This window comes from Rhamphochromis sp. 'chilingali' (assembly GCF_963969265.1).
Source record: "Rhamphochromis sp. 'chilingali' genome assembly, chromosome: 15".
Lineage (NCBI taxonomy): Eukaryota > Metazoa > Chordata > Actinopteri > Cichliformes > Cichlidae > Rhamphochromis > Rhamphochromis sp. 'chilingali'.
In genome coordinates this window covers 29,680,433-29,696,556 of record NC_137942.1, presented here as the reverse complement: position 1 = coordinate 29,696,556, position 16,124 = coordinate 29,680,433, and the positions used below count along the sequence as shown (strand labels likewise).

Here is a 16,124-nt window from a genome sequence, read left to right as displayed (position 1 = left end):
GTGATCATTGCAGTGATCCATACCCAGTGCGGCAGCAATCTTCTGGGGAGCCTCATCAATGAACAAAGCATGTTTTTCTGCTTTGACAAGTCTTTCTAAAAAAAAATGTAAGCACAATACCTTAGACACTTTATTATTAACATCATGTCATTAAAGTAGGTAGAGGTATAGATGTGTATTATATACGTACTAGACTTAGATCTCCGCACATTCAGCTGGTGCACGACTACTTCACGGCCTACTTCCGATAACCATCTTGTGATTGCCTGGACATCATGTCTCTCTGACAACATTTGCACCATTGGGACGTGAGAGTTGTCCCTTCCTGTTAACACACCTTGATACAGGAAGATATTTCCAGACAAACCATTAGGCCTGAGAAGCTTTTTTACAACTGAGCCAGTCGCATCAAAGGCAACTATGGGGTGCTTTTCAATCTTGTACATCAGCATTTGAGTTTGACTCCAGTAGTGACAGAAGAACTTGTCTAATCCAATGTCCCAAATGCTTCCATTGTGAGGGGAACTGTATTTTAATGAGTGGAGAGACAGTATTGGGTTTTTATGAGCAACTTCTAGTTGATTTTGTTCATGTTTGGCTTTGCGCAGAGTTGTCAAATTTGGTAGATGGCTTGGCTCTGGATCACCAAAGTCCATCAGCTTTTCTGTCTCTGATGCTCTCCACACATGGGGCTGCAGTCTGCCTTCACAAAGTTCTTTTTTTACTTGTGCCCTCAGACTTCTGGACACGGCTCTCCTAGAAAAGCCAGTGTGCATGGATTCATCTGTGTTTGCCATTACACACTTCAGCACCATTGGGCAGTGATTTTCAGGTTCCTTTTCACATGTAATGTACAGCTGGCCACTACACTCTTTGCAAAAGCCTCTGATTTAATAAAACAAGATACAGTTCTGGGGTACACCTTGGCTCGTTTAAAAGTAATGGTGCATGTACTTGTAACCTCTTTCCAGATTCCCTGGTTTACAACATGAGTCCATGTACCTGGTTTCAAAATTGTGTATTCCCTTTTCTTGAAAGTATTCTTTTTGTATGTGACTTTATGTGGAATCATATGTATCCACTGTTCAAATGGGAGCTCCACATTGAAAGTCTTGCAGTCTTTGTTTTGAAAAGGAGAGCTGCTTTGTTCAAAATCATTATCATTGTCACTACTGTCTGTGTCAGTCAGTCTCTCTTCATCACTGTAATCCAGAGCAGCCCATACATTGTGTCTGTTTAATTTAACAAAAGTGTAAAGAGCTTTTGGTGTCATCTTTTCACCAAGTTGTTTGCATAGATTTTGCCATATGTCATCACTTGGAGTTGAAACTTTTCCATTTTTTATGACTGCTTCTTTAGAAGCACGAAGGACTTCAAATACTGCAATTTTGTCCACCACTGATTTCTTTGGCATCTGTCAAGCAAAAATTAAAAATGTGATATATTACTGCTATAATTTGATTATAACTTTAATTCTACATCTTTAAGTGGACATAAAATTACTTACTTTTATACACTGTTTTGACATAGTGAATTGAAGTGTTGATGATTGCTGTTGGTCATGGAATCTAGCTTAAAAATGCAAATAAGATAGCTAGCACATGTTTTCTTCAACTCTTGTTTTTTTTCTCTCAGAAGAAGAATGTGTATGATAGCACCCCCTGGTGATCACAAACCAAACACAGGTCGCTATGTTTGGTTTTTTTGGCAGAGTTGTACCAGTTTATCCTTAACAAGATCTAGTTCAAAATTCATTTGATCGGTATAAAAATGAATGTAGTCAATGTTCATAGCTCATCATCAAAATACTTGTAGATAAATCCGTGCACTGTTGAGATAAATCTGTGTCTGTGTCAATCCCACACATGTTTAATAGCCCACTCATTTAATAGCCTTTTGTGACCATGGCTACAGAAGTTTGACTCTTGCAAAAAATATAAATCGGCCCTTTCAGGTAACATTGACAGTTACCTAAGATTTACAGTTCTTCAGGCTGTTTGGAGCCTTTGAGTTCAGATTTGCTGAATCACTGAAGTGCACTCCTGTCCTGTGTATGTTAATTTTATACAACTTGCTCATGACAGCCCACATACAAATGACAGCACTTTTGTTAATATTACCATTTGACTTAAAAGCTACAGTTCACATATTATTAGGTTAATGTTTTAACAACCATTAGCATTTTAGCATAAACCCTGCTGGTAGCACACTAGATGGAGTAAGGTAATGTTAAGAAACATGGTAGTCAGTGATCCACAACCAGCTTATTGGCTCAAAACACCTTATCTAATTATAAACTGATACGCACCTACTGGCATGCCCCTTTAAATTTCTTCATAAATGTTATTTAATGTTATTATTACGGCAGCACGGTGGTTAGCACTGTTGCTGCACAGCAAGAAGGTCCTGAGTTCAATTCCACCATCACGCCAGGGTCTTTCTGTGTGGAGTTTGCAGGTTCTCCCCGTGTTTGCGTGGGTTCTCTCCAAAGACATGCAGCTTGTGGTGATAGGTTAATTGGTTAATCCGAATTGCCCATAGGTGTGAATGTGAGTGCGAATGGTTGTCTGTCCCTGTGTGTTGGCCCTGTGACAGACTGGCAACCTGTCCAGGATGTACCCCGCCTCTTTATCTTTAAAATAATAGCGCCACAAACAAAATTTTTTGCAGCACAAACCAGCACAAACATAGCACAAACCTGTGACATCAACTTTTGTTTGATTTGGGTGATGTGGGGGGCTGGTTGACCTTTTGACGTTTGCATTTTCATTAATATCTTTAAAACAGAGGCAGCACAAACGACAATTTTAGCAGCACAAACCAGCACAAACGTAGCACAAACTTTTGACGCCAGTTTTTTTTTGATTCCATTAATGTGGGGGGCTGGTTGACCTCTGATGACCGCTAGAAATTTTTCTTGAATATCTTTAAAATGAAAACGGCAAAAAATAAACTTTTGCAGCATGCACAAACGTAGCACAAACGTTTGATACCACTTTTGTTGGATTTGAAGAAGGTGGGGGGGCCAACTTCACTCACATGCCGATCATGCAATAACCCAGCCCTCTGTGGTAGATCTCACTGACAATGAACATAATCGGGCCGCTGATGATCTGTTGGTGGAAAACATAAATTAAGAACCATCAAACCACTTTGTAAATAATGATGGAGCTTCCATAAGTGGATATTTGGAACTGAATGACACATTACCATGGGATGGTCTGCCAAATGTAGGTGAAAGTGAAGATTCTGTTGCAGTTGTTATTATTAGTGGGGATAACAGGGTGGATATTAGTGTGGTTGAACTAAACCCTGAAACACTGTTTACAGAAAAAGAGTCTGATCCACCTCATCACACATTGTCTCTCTCACCGGGGCTGACAGGAGAGGCCAATATTCCTGACCAAGCACCCCCTGAACCACGATCTTGTCCCGTAATACTGACTGTTAGAAGAGGTCATTGTCTTACTGATTTGATCAGTGCCATTCATCCGGCATGACTTTCAGTGTGAAGAATGGCAGGCTATAGCTAGAATGTTTGTTGTAGGGTGGAAACAAGCTGGTTACTTCCCAGTGAAGCTTGCAATACCCTTTCTGGAGGAGATACAGCTCGACAACCAGTAGTTTAAAAGATTCCTTTCTTTTGTATGTCTCACAAGAAGAGCGATCTGTTCTCCTGAAGGCTTTGGATGACTTCAATTCAGTGGATACAGATGAATTGCTGGAAGTACTTGATGCACATGAGTGCAAGCAGGTCCCTACCAAGGACACACTGCTCCCTGTTTTGGCACAGATAGGACAAAAAGTACTTATTGAGGCCCCAATGTTTGTAATCAAGTGCTGGCGTCCCATTGTGGGTTCTGTAGCTGGTTTACTCCCACCAGAAGGACTGCATCATTTCATTGAAGAAAAAAAACCAACTGTAAAAACAGTGAAGGAGCTTCTAGACTTTCCAGAGGAGATGACAGCTGCCCAGTCAACAGTTTCTCGTTACCTGAAAAGGTACATTGGAGAAATTGATTTCAATTATCTTCAGCTTTTCCTGCAGTTCTGTACAGGATCCAATCTGTTGGATAAAGCCATACTAATTGAGTTAATAGAAACTACAGATTTCCTCCACAGACCACAATCCCACACATGTGGATGTGTACTAAAGCTGCCACTTGGTTATCACAGCTATCCAGACTTTTGCAGTGAATTTTACAGCATTCTCGCAAGCTCTATGTGGGTGATGGATGTGGTGTAGGTCAGTGTTTTCCAACCTTGGTCCTCAAGGCACTCTGCCCTACACGTTTTAGGTTTTCCACCCTAACAGTTCATAAAAACACGGGTGTAGTTAACAGTAACATGAAGGAATGAATGTGAATATTCAATAGACTGGGTGGTTAAGTTCTCTTAACAGTGCAGCCTTTTTTTTCCCCATCTGGTCAGTAAGTGCTTCCTTAGTCTCCCCCCCCCCCCCCCCCCAATTAAAATAGTAAGCTAAAGGGAATGTTCAGGTTTTTTGAAGTGGAGTTACCTGTAGTAGACAGCACTTAGCACTCTGACTTTGCAGAAGCAGCAGTGAGTGTTGGGGACAATATAAGGCAACAAATTGCTTGGGGAATGAGACCACAAAATAACACCAGTTGAAAATACATATACATATTTAAATAATATTTTCAGTGCTTCACCTGGTGGGAATCCTAAACATAGAAGTGCATCTGTTCCTGCTGCACACATTGTTACTGTGTTTCTGGTTAGTGCCAAAATAAATTACTAATTTTAACATTCTAATTCTAAAGCAATCTAGGATTGCTTTAATCTATTCCACAATAACAAAACTATATGCATCCCTGTCTGCAATTATTCGGGCTTGCAGTATAAAGAAAAAAAAGTCTACTGTTATAAAAACTGGTTAAAATATAAATAGTTGATAAAAGGTTTAAAAATCATATGCTTTGGTACAAATGTATTTCATTTACAGTTAAGAGTCCAATAATTAAAAGGGTTTCATGATTTAGAGTTATTTTCTGTGCACAATAAATATGTTGGGGTGTAACCTAAGCTTATTTACCCATCTAATGTCAGTTATCTCAATATTGTATTGTCATTGGTTGTTGTGCTGACGAGCCAGTCAATGTCATTCTTTTCTGCTATGGGGGCGGGACGAGTGGTAAGTTTGTGTGAATCTGTGGGAGCGGACACAGAAGCTAAGTCCGAAGAGAGAGATGTCGTAAGGCAAACGTGGTGTGGATTTTGCATCTAAGTGTATCATTGAGGTCGACTACCCGTGGTCCTGATATTACTTATTTGTGATCTGCAAGAGGTAAATGAGACTGTGTGCCTTGACATTTGTACTGTAACTATTCGTTATAGTGGTAAAATGGCGTGATATGTGATGCTAACTAGCGGCTTGCTAATTAGCGCAGCTTACCGCATTATGTGGTGTGATGCCATGCTGTATGTTTAGCTCTGTGATTTTCAGTCAAAGCATGCTAATGCTAAATCGTTATGTGATAGCATTTGGTATTGTAGCTCAAGTGTTTTAATATGTTTAGAAGCCGATGGACGCTCTGAAAGGAGAGGGAGAGAGAGGTTTCTGCCCGGATGGACCCTGCTGTTTTCTTACCCCTGACTGTCTACACTACTGGTGAACTAACTGCCCGTTTCTGATTGCCCCACTAACAAACTCATTGTAGTGTTGATGCATGTGTGTTCTAAGGTGCAACTAGAAAAATTTGCATTTCCTGCGAAAATGCTGTGTGGATGCCTTTACGCTGAGGATGTCTGCTGAAAAAAGCTGAAAAAGTTGAAAAAAAAAAACAAAAAAAATATTGCCCGAGTGGGATTCGAACCTGGCCCTTCTGGTACTCAAGGGAGGTTCTCATCTCACTGCGCCACAGTCATTCTCTCAAAGAAGAGGTGGAGAGACTGACAATTGTGCTGAAATGAGCAGAAGAGGCTTAGAATTGTGCTGATAAGAGGTGGAAAGGCTGAAAATGTTTCAGAAGAGGTGAATAAGCAGAATTTGGGCAGAAAAGAGGTGAAAACTCTGAATATTTTGCTGAAAAGAGTTCAATCAGTAAAATTTCTTCTGAAAAGAGTTCAATCAGCAGAATTTTGCTGAAAAATGTTTTTTTCTGAAAACAGCAGAAAAAACTGAAAATTTTGCTGAAAAGAGTTGAATGAGCAGAATTCTGCTGAAAAGAGTTCAATGAGCAGAATTCTGCTTTGAATCATCTTTAGATTCATCTTGTGTGGGTCTGCTATCATGTGTCCCATCCTCTTCAGATGCTGCCACCATCTGTTTTCAGAGAAGACAACAATATGTTTGGTCATTTTTGATGGATTGATTGTGGAAGCACTGAAACTGAGGATGAATTTCACATCTCTTTGTGGCACAGGACACCCAGTTTTGTTTTTCATGGCTACCTTAGGAATCCTTTTACGTTCTTGTTCTTCCTCCTCTTCTGAATAGCCTTCAGATTCATCCTGTGTGGGTTTCCAGTCATCTGTCCCATCATCTTCAGATGAGCTCACAGACTGTTATTAGAACAGAAAAATATATATTTTACTCATTTTTCATGGATGTGTGGAAACAAAACACTTACATCTTTAACTGCAGGAGAAGAAACTCTGCTGGATTTTTCCTGCCCACCTTAGGAACCCATTCCCTCGCTTCATCCTCCTCCTCCTCTTCTGGATTGTCTTCTTGTGTGAGTTTCCCCACATCTGTCCTATCATTTTTGTAAAAGACCACCATCTGATTTTAGAAAAGTAAAAGTAAAAAGGTAAAAGATTAGTAATCAGTGAAAACACTAAAAACAAGCACAAGAACATACATTACATACTTTTCTCTTGCGCAACTGGTATGTCACTTTTTGTAGATGCTCCACCCCCTTTTTCAAATCCTGTTTAGTTTCTCTTATTGTGGCTCCGGCACTACAGGCAACCTCACCCTGACCTGGGCTCACCATCTGTTTATGGTACAAATTAAATATGTTTTGTTCATGATGGAGTAAATGATTATATATGAAAGAAGTGCAACCAATCAAAACTCTTACCAAGGGAATCAGGGCACACATACCTTGTTACTGCTACACTGGAAGAGCGTTCTGTCTAAAAGCTCCTCTGTTCCTGATGACTGCTGCTCTTCCTTGTCAGATCCTTCACTGTCCTCGTCCTGCACAGATCCTCTGTCCTCTCTCCTTTTCCTTTTATTTGCTGCATATGTTGCAATTGCATTGGTGGTCAGTGCTCGGCTCTGGAGTGTGTCCTCTGCAGGGTCCTCAGCTGTGCAAAGCAATATTACTAAATATGAATAAATGTAAGTGTATAGATAAATATATGACTTCACTTTAGCTTATTTAAATAACCTTGATAAAATCTTTTGGCTGTGATGGCATCATGGCACATAAATGTTGCCACTCTGTCGTAAGATTTACGTCCCAACTGTCGCTTGGCCTGAAAGAATAATGTTTTAAAAAGAAACCACATGAATAAAACCCATGACACTTTAACCTACTTCATTGTGTGTCAAAAAATAAAAATGAAAAGTTTTCTCACATACAGCGGGGAAAATAAGTATTTGACACATCAGCATTTTTATCAGTAAGGGGATTTCCAAGTGGACTATTGACACAACATTTCCACCAGATGTTGCCATCAAGCCAAATATTGAAGTCATACAATCAAATCAGAACATATAAGTATACAAGTTAAACCATAATAAATAAAGTGAAATGACACAGGGAATAAGTATTGAACACACTTTATTCAATACTTTGTAGAAAAGCCTTTGTTGGTGATTACAGCTTCTAGACGCCTCTTGTATGGATAGACCAGTCGTCTGCATTGCTCAGGAGTGATTCTGGCCCATTCTTCCACACAAACGGTCTTTAAATCTTGAAGGTTCCTTGGGCCTCTTTTATGAACTTTAATCTTCAGTTCTCTCCATAGATTTTCTATGGGATTTAGGTCAGGTGATTGACTGGGCCATTCAAGCAACTTGATTTTCTTTCTTTGAAACCACTTCATTGTTTCCTTGGCCTTGTGTTTGGGATCATTGTCTTGCTGAAATGTCCACCCTCTTTTCATTTTTAGCTTCCTGGTAGATGGCAGCAGATTTTTATCCAGAATGTCCCGGTACATCTCTCCATTCATCCTGCCTTCAATAATATGAAGTCTGCCAGTACCCCTTGCTGAAAAGCAGCCCCAAACCATGATGCTTCCACCCCCAAACTTGACTGTTGGTATGGTGTTCTTGGGGTGGTGAGCAGTGCCATTTCTTCTCCAAACATGGTGTGTAGAATGACTGCCAAAAAGTTCAATTTTGCTTTCATCTGACCATACTATAGTCGTCCAATAATCCACAGGCTTCTCCAAATGCTGTTGCGCAAATTTTAACCGAGCCTTGACATGCTTTTTGTTCAGCAATGGAGTCTTGCGTGGTGAGCGTGCATGGATGCCATGGCGGTTCAGTGCATTGCTTATAGTTTTCTTTGAAACAACAGTACCTGCTGATGCAAGGTCTTCCTGAAGTTCTGTCCGAGTGGTTCTTGGCTCTTGGAGAACCCTCCTGATTATTCTTTGGACTCCTCGGACAGGGATCTTGCGTGGAGCACCTGATCGTGGCAGGTTTATGGTGAACTGATGCACTTTCCATTTCCGGATAATGGCCCCCACAGTGCTCACAGGAACATTCAGCATTCTGGAAATGCACCTATAACCATTCCCATCAAAATGCTTTTCAACGATAAGATTACGAAGATCTTGAGAGAGTTCTTTGCTTTTACCCATCATGAAGTCTTTCCTGTGTGCCTTCTGGGTAATGAGGAGCCTTTATAGGCCATCAATTAGGACTAAAGCAGCTGATATCAATTAGTACTGATAGGGGACAGGATTTCTCTATCAATACTGACAGATTTCAGGTGATCTCCTGGCTTTCTATGTCATTTTGCCCCTTGTTATCTCCATGTATTCAATACTTATTCCCTGTGTCATTTCACTTTATTTATTGTGGTTTAACTTGTATACTTATATGTTCTGATTTGTTTGTATGACGTCAATATTTGGCTTGATGGCAACATCTGGTGGAAATGTTGTGTCAATGGTCCACTTGGAAATCCCCTTACTGATAAAAATGCTGATGTGTCAAATACTTATTTTCCCCGCTGTAAGTGCTACAGGAGGAACGTAGCATGTTGAAGGTGGGGGCAATCCCCAGATTCATCATCTCCCAGGCTGCCTTGAAAAATACCGGTAGTCTATGAAGAACACCTCCACTAGAACTGTGGAAAAAAGTCGGTGCCTCCGAACCGCCTTCAACATACTCTCTGATATGATTGTAACGCTGCAACCAGGTATACTCATTCTTGTACAGGGGGACAGCTGCTTGCCCATGATATCTTTGAGTTTTGTGCTGTTTAACCTAATACATGAAAAGACATGTTTATTCAGCTGAATAAAAAAATGTCTATGTATACTTAGATTTATATCGTTTTAGTACATACACGGATGATGCGGGCACCCTGCTTAGCTTTTTCTGCCATTTCAACCTCCTCAGTAGTCATGTTGATGATCACTCCCTTTCGGTGACCAGTTATGGCAATAATATATCCGCCCAACAGTCCAAAAAACAATTTCAATATTGTTCTGCTCTGGGGTTGCTTCTCGAGGTCATCTGTAAAAACACAAAGAGAACACTACATGTATTAATATGCTATGCTAACACATACACTGCATTTACATGTCCAGTCCCTTGTGCAGATTATAGAGGGATTTTACAAGCACCATGTCTCAAGGACCATGCAAGCACCACAAAGTATCAAACAAATTTTCCAGACCAACCATACAAAAAACCCAGTTTCCAATTACAAAACCCTGTAATGTGTCTTAAGATAGAAGATAGAAAGAGATAAAAGTCTCACGCCCCGTGCCGCCTCTACATATAGATAACAAATGCAAATGTGTTTGAGTAGTAGAAATGGCTGTTATAATGGCTGAGTGTGTGTGTGTGTGTGTGTGTGTGTGTGTGTGCGCGCGCGCGCGCGCGCGTCTGTGCGTCCAAAATATAACTCTAAATATTGAATGTAAATCTGTTCCAGATACCATAACTTGTAACTTGTTTTACTGAGGGTTAGTTATGCTCAGTTTCTGGCATGTTGAAAATAAATGAAACAAAGGAAAGAAAATGTGTAAGTTAACCAGTGTAATGAATCTGAGAATACAGGGAGTGCAGAATTATTAGGCAAGTTGTATTTTTGAGGAATAATTTTATTATTGAACAACAAACATGTTCTCAATGAACCCAAAAAATTCATTAATATCAAAGCTGAATGTTTTTGGAAGTAGTTTTTAGTTTGTTTTTAGTTTTAGCTATTTTAGGGGGATATCTGTGTGTGCAGGTGACTATTACTGTGCATAATTATTAGGCAACTTAACAAAAAACAAATATATACCCATTTCAATTATTTATTTTTACCAGTGACACCAATATAACATCTCCACATTCACAAATATACATTTCTGACATTCAAAAACAAAACAAAAACAAATCAGCGACCAACATAGCCACCTTTCTTTGCAAGGACACTCAAAAACCTGCCATCCATGGATTCTGTCAGTGTTTTGATCTGTTCACCATCAACATTGCGTGCAGCAGCAACCACAGCCTCCCAGACACTGTTCAGAGAGGTGTACTGTTTTCCCTCCTTGTAAATCTCACATTTGATGATGGACCACAGGTTCTCAATGGGGTTCAGATCAGGTGAACAAGGTGGCCATGTCATTAGTTTTTCTTCTTTTATACCCTTTCTTGCCAGCCACGCTGTGGAGTACTTGGACGCGTGTGATGGAGCATTGTCCTGCATGAAAATCATGTTTTTCTTGAAGGATGCAGACTTCTTCCTGTACCACTGCTTGAAGAAGGTGTCTTCCAGAAACTGGCAGTAGGACTGGGAGTTGAGCTTGACTCCATCCTCAACCCGAAAAGGCCCCTCAAGCTCATCTTTGATGATACCAGCCCAAACCAGTACTCCACCTCCACCTTGCTGGCGTCTGAGTCGGACTGGAGCTCTCTGCCCTTTACCAATCTAGCCACGGGCCCATCCATCTGGCCCATCAAGACTCACTTTCATTTCATCAGTCCATAAAACCTTAGAAAAACCAGTCTTGAGATATTTCTTGGCCCAGCCTTGACGTTTCAGCTTGTGTGTCTTGTTCAGTGGTGGTCGTCTTTCAGCCTTTCTTACCTTGGCCATGTCTCTGAGTACTGCACACCTTGCGCTTTTGGGCACTCCAGTGATGTTGCAGCTCTGAAATATGGCCAAACTGGTGGCAAGTGGCATCTTGGCAGCTGCACGCTTGACTTTTCTCAGTTCATGGGCAGTTATTTTGTGCCTTGGTTTTTCCACACGCTTCTTGCAACCCTGTTGACTATTTTGAATGAAACGCTTGATTGTTCGATGATCACGCTTCAGAAGCTTTGCAATTTTGAGACTGCTGCATCCCTCTGCAAGATATCTCACTATTCTTGACTTTTCTGAGCCTGTCAAGTCCTTCTTTTGATCCATTTTGCCAAAGGAAAGGACGTTGCCTAATAATTATGTACACCTGATATAGGGTGTTGATGTCATTAGACCACACCCCTTCTCATTACAGAGATGCACATCACCTAATATGCTTAATTGGTAGTAGGCTTTCGAGCCTATACAGCTTGGAGTAAGACAACATGCATGAAGAGGATGATGTAGACAAAATACTCATTTGCCTAATGATTCTGCACTCCCTGTAGAATAACAGTGATTCTAATAACAGGCCTCACAGAGTGTCTGACCTTGGTGTGTGTGTTTCTGTGTGTTGTGTATAATGTGACACAGTGGAGCTAATAATCTCAAAGAATATCTGACAAACAAAATGTATGTTTTCATTAAATCATAAAATAACTAGAGAAATAAATGGTAATTAACTGAGTTTTAAAGCATTCGAATTGGAAAGGGATTAAGTTACAATGGATGTTCTTGTGAAAATGTCCTAAAGACAAATCTAACTGAAGTAGAATCACATAAACTGAATGAAACATGAAGTGATTGAATATGAATTCTCTATGTTAAGAATAACAATGAAAATGTAATGAAGCATTCACAATTTTAAAAGCTACACATTGATAGATAAGGTGTGGGAAGATATGACGTCCAGTAGGAGAAGGGGGGGGGGGGGGGGGGGTGAACAGGTGAGGTGAAGAAGAGATTTTGTGTTTTTCTTTTTTGTCTTCTGCAAGATGAGCAGCCCAAAAGATTGGATCGAAGAGGTTCACAGTTGAAAACCTGTCCAACCTGTGAATTCATTCCTTTTTGTCTGCTCATTGTTGCTGTGTTAGGCGGTTAATTTAGAAGGATTTTGATTTACATCCTTCCTCCAACCTCTCCTCACCAAAGAAAAGAAGACACTTAGCATTAGCTTAGAGCATCTTAGTTAGATAAGTAGAGTTTAAGTAATCTGATTATTGTTTTGTGATTATTTTATTTTCCTTATTCTTATTTAATTAAATTTCCTGCAATTAAAGTTTAAATTGTGGACACCTTTTATGAAACAATAAAAGTAAAAGTCTTATTCTTTGTAAGTGCAAATACCTCTTACACTTTATTCTAGCCATAATAATGAAAATTATCTTTACAATCATCCCAGAAATAACAAGATCAAAATGTACAGGGCTCCATCTTAAGGCAGAGCTGCACATATTTCACTGCAATGGTGATGTGTTTTAGCTCTGGCTTCATGTGCATTACATTGACCAAGCTGCACATTATTCTTAAATTTAAACTGGACATTAGACAGAAAAGACATAAGCTCAGTTTCAGTGTGTGGGTCACTGTGATGTAAAGATCTGTAGGGGCTTTGTCTTAACCCAGATCTGAAGTCTGTATAATCCCTCTTAAGTAAAATGAACATTCAGTGTCATTGTGATCATTGCAGTGATCCATACCCAGTGCGGCAGCAATCTTCTGGGGAGCCTCATCAATGAACAAAGCATGTTTTTCTGCTTTGACAAGTCTTTCTAAAAAAAAATGTAAGCACAATACCTTAGACACTTTATTATTAACATCATGTCATTAAAGTAGGTAGAGGTATAGATGTGTATTATATACGTACTAGACTTAGATCTCCGCACATTCAGCTGGTGCACGACTACTTCACGGCCTACTTCCGATAACCATCTTGTGATTGCCTGGACATCATGTCTCTCTGACAACATTTGCACCATTGGGACGTGAGAGTTGTCCCTTCCTGTTAACACACCTTGATACAGGAAGATATTTCCAGACAAACCATTAGGCCTGAGAAGCTTTTTTACAACTGAGCCAGTCGCATCAAAGGCAACTATGGGGTGCTTTTCAATCTTGTACATCAGCATTTGAGTTTGACTCCAGTAGTGACAGAAGAACTTGTCTAATCCAATGTCCCAAATGCTTCCATTGTGAGGGGAACTGTATTTTAATGAGTGGAGAGACAGTATTGGGTTTTTATGAGCAACTTCTAGTTGATTTTGTTCATGTTTGGCTTTGCGCAGAGTTGTCAAATTTGGTAGATGGCTTGGCTCTGGATCACCAAAGTCCATCAGCTTTTCTGTCTCTGATGCTCTCCACACATGGGGCTGCAGTCTGCCTTCACAAAGTTCTTTTTTTACTTGTGCCCTCAGACTTCTGGACACGGCTCTCCTAGAAAAGCCAGTGTGCATGGATTCATCTGTGTTTGCCATTACACACTTCAGCACCATTGGGCAGTGATTTTCAGGTTCCTTTTCACATGTAATGTACAGCTGGCCACTACACTCTTTGCAAAAGCCTCTGATTTAATAAAACAAGATACAGTTCTGGGGTACACCTTGGCTCGTTTAAAAGTAATGGTGCATGTACTTGTAACCTCTTTCCAGATTCCCTGGTTTACAACATGAGTCCATGTACCTGGTTTCAAAATTGTGTATTCCCTTTTCTTGAAAGTATTCTTTTTGTATGTGACTTTATGTGGAATCATATGTATCCACTGTTCAAATGGGAGCTCCACATTGAAAGTCTTGCAGTCTTTGTTTTGAAAAGGAGAGCTGCTTTGTTCAAAATCATTATCATTGTCACTACTGTCTGTGTCAGTCAGTCTCTCTTCATCACTGTAATCCAGAGCAGCCCATACATTGTGTCTGTTTAATTTAACAAAAGTGTAAAGAGCTTTTGGTGTCATCTTTTCACCAAGTTGTTTGCATAGATTTTGCCATATGTCATCACTTGGAGTTGAAACTTTTCCATTTTTTATGACTGCTTCTTTAGAAGCACGAAGGACTTCAAATACTGCAATTTTGTCCACCACTGATTTCTTTGGCATCTGTCAAGCAAAAATTAAAAATGTGATATATTACTGCTATAATTTGATTATAACTTTAATTCTACATCTTTAAGTGGACATAAAATTACTTACTTTTATACACTGTTTTGACATAGTGAATTGAAGTGTTGATGATTGCTGTTGGTCATGGAATCTAGCTTAAAAATGCAAATAAGATAGCTAGCACATGTTTTCTTCAACTCTTGTTTTTTTTCTCTCAGAAGAAGAATGTGTATGATAGCACCCCCTGGTGATCACAAACCAAACACAGGTCGCTATGTTTGGTTTTTTTGGCAGAGTTGTACCAGTTTATCCTTAACAAGATCTAGTTCAAAATTCATTTGATCGGTATAAAAATGAATGTAGTCAATGTTCATAGCTCATCATCAAAATACTTGTAGATAAATCCGTGCACTGTTGAGATAAATCTGTGTCTGTGTCAATCCCACACATGTTTAATAGCCCACTCATTTAATAGCCTTTTGTGACCATGGCTACAGAAGTTTGACTCTTGCAAAAAATATAAATCGGCCCTTTCAGGTAACATTGACAGTTACCTAAGATTTACAGTTCTTCAGGCTGTTTGGAGCCTTTGAGTTCAGATTTGCTGAATCACTGAAGTGCACTCCTGTCCTGTGTATGTTAATTTTATACAACTTGCTCATGACAGCCCACATACAAATGACAGCACTTTTGTTAATATTACCATTTGACTTAAAAGCTACAGTTCACATATTATTAGGTTAATGTTTTAACAACCATTAGCATTTTAGCATAAACCCTGCTGGTAGCACACTAGATGGAGTAAGGTAATGTTAAGAAACATGGTAGTCAGTGATCCACAACCAGCTTATTGGCTCAAAACACCTTATCTAATTATAAACTGATACGCACCTACTGGCATGCCCCTTTAAATTTCTTCATAAATGTTATTTAATGTTATTATTACGGCAGCACGGTGGTTAGCACTGTTGCTGCACAGCAAGAAGGTCCTGAGTTCAATTCCACCATCACGCCAGGGTCTTTCTGTGTGGAGTTTGCAGGTTCTCCCCGTGTTTGCGTGGGTTCTCTCCAAAGACATGCAGCTTGTGGTGATAGGTTAATTGGTTAATCCGAATTGCCCATAGGTGTGAATGTGAGTGCGAATGGTTGTCTGTCCCTGTGTGTTGGCCCTGTGACAGACTGGCAACCTGTCCAGGATGTACCCCGCCTCTTTATCTTTAAAATAATAGCGCCACAAACAAAATTTTTTGCAGCACAAACCAGCACAAACATAGCACAAACCTGTGACATCAACTTTTGTTTGATTTGGGTGATGTGGGGGGCTGGTTGACCTTTTGACGTTTGCATTTTCATTAATATCTTTAAAACAGAGGCAGCACAAACGACAATTTTAGCAGCACAAACCAGCACAAACGTAGCACAAACTTTTGACGCCAGTTTTTTTTTGATTCCATTAATGTGGGGGGCTGGTTGACCTCTGATGACCGCTAGAAATTTTTCTTGAATATCTTTAAAATGAAAACGGCAAAAAATAAACTTTTGCAGCATGCACAAACGTAGCACAAACGTTTGATACCACTTTTGTTGGATTTGAAGAAGGTGGGGGGGCCAACTTCACTCACATGCCGATCATGCAATAACCCAGCCCTCTGTGGTAGATCTCACTGACAATGAACATAATCGGGCCGCTGATGATCTGTTGGTGGAAAACATAAATTAAGAACCATCAAACCACTTTGTAAATAATGATGGAGCTTCCATAA

The 16,124-nt window shown here is 39.9% G+C and overlaps 2 protein-coding genes across 3 annotated transcripts in view; both read right to left on the bottom strand.

Moving 5' to 3' along the window:
- LOC308411497 (uncharacterized protein) overlaps positions 1-4,450 on the bottom strand; it is an 18,223-nt gene extending 13,773 nt beyond the window's left edge. The window contains exons 1-2 of the mRNA XM_080905403.1: positions 191-4,450; positions 24-95 (exon numbers count right to left, since the gene is read on the bottom strand). Coding sequence (XP_080761529.1) covers positions 24-95; positions 191-815 — 697 coding nt within the window. The 5' untranslated portion in view covers positions 816-4,450. The remainder of the gene's footprint in view (positions 1-23; positions 96-190) is intronic.
- Positions 4,447-16,124, bottom strand: LOC308411510 (uncharacterized protein). Of its 2 annotated transcripts, XM_080905433.1 has the most exons (7): positions 12,968-16,124; positions 7,359-9,664; positions 7,070-7,275; positions 6,834-6,959; positions 6,641-6,745; positions 6,415-6,525; positions 4,447-6,286 (listed from the first exon to the last, which is right to left on the bottom strand). In XM_080905433.1, exons 2-7 carry the CDS (start codon positions 7,477-7,479, stop codon positions 6,194-6,196), a joined length of 762 nt encoding a protein of 253 aa, XP_080761559.1. In that variant the 5' UTR covers positions 7,480-9,664; positions 12,968-16,124; the 3' UTR covers positions 4,447-6,193. The 2 variants fall into 2 exon arrangements, with proteins under 2 accessions (XP_080761559.1, XP_080761558.1); XM_080905432.1 differs by having other exon boundaries at positions 4,447-6,525.

Coding starts and splice junctions, on each gene's coding strand:
- LOC308411510 (XM_080905432.1), bottom strand. CDS start 7,479: ATGTGGTTTCTTTTTAAAACATTATTCTTTCAGGCCAAGCGACAGTTG. Junction 6,960..7,069: donor TCCAGTGTAGCAGTAACAAG/GTATGTGTGCCC, acceptor TACCATAAACAG/ATGGTGAGCCCAGGTCAGGG. Junction 6,526..6,640: donor CGAGGGAATGGGTTCCTAAG/GTGGGCAGGAAA, acceptor TTCTAATAACAG/TCTGTGAGCTCATCTGAAGA.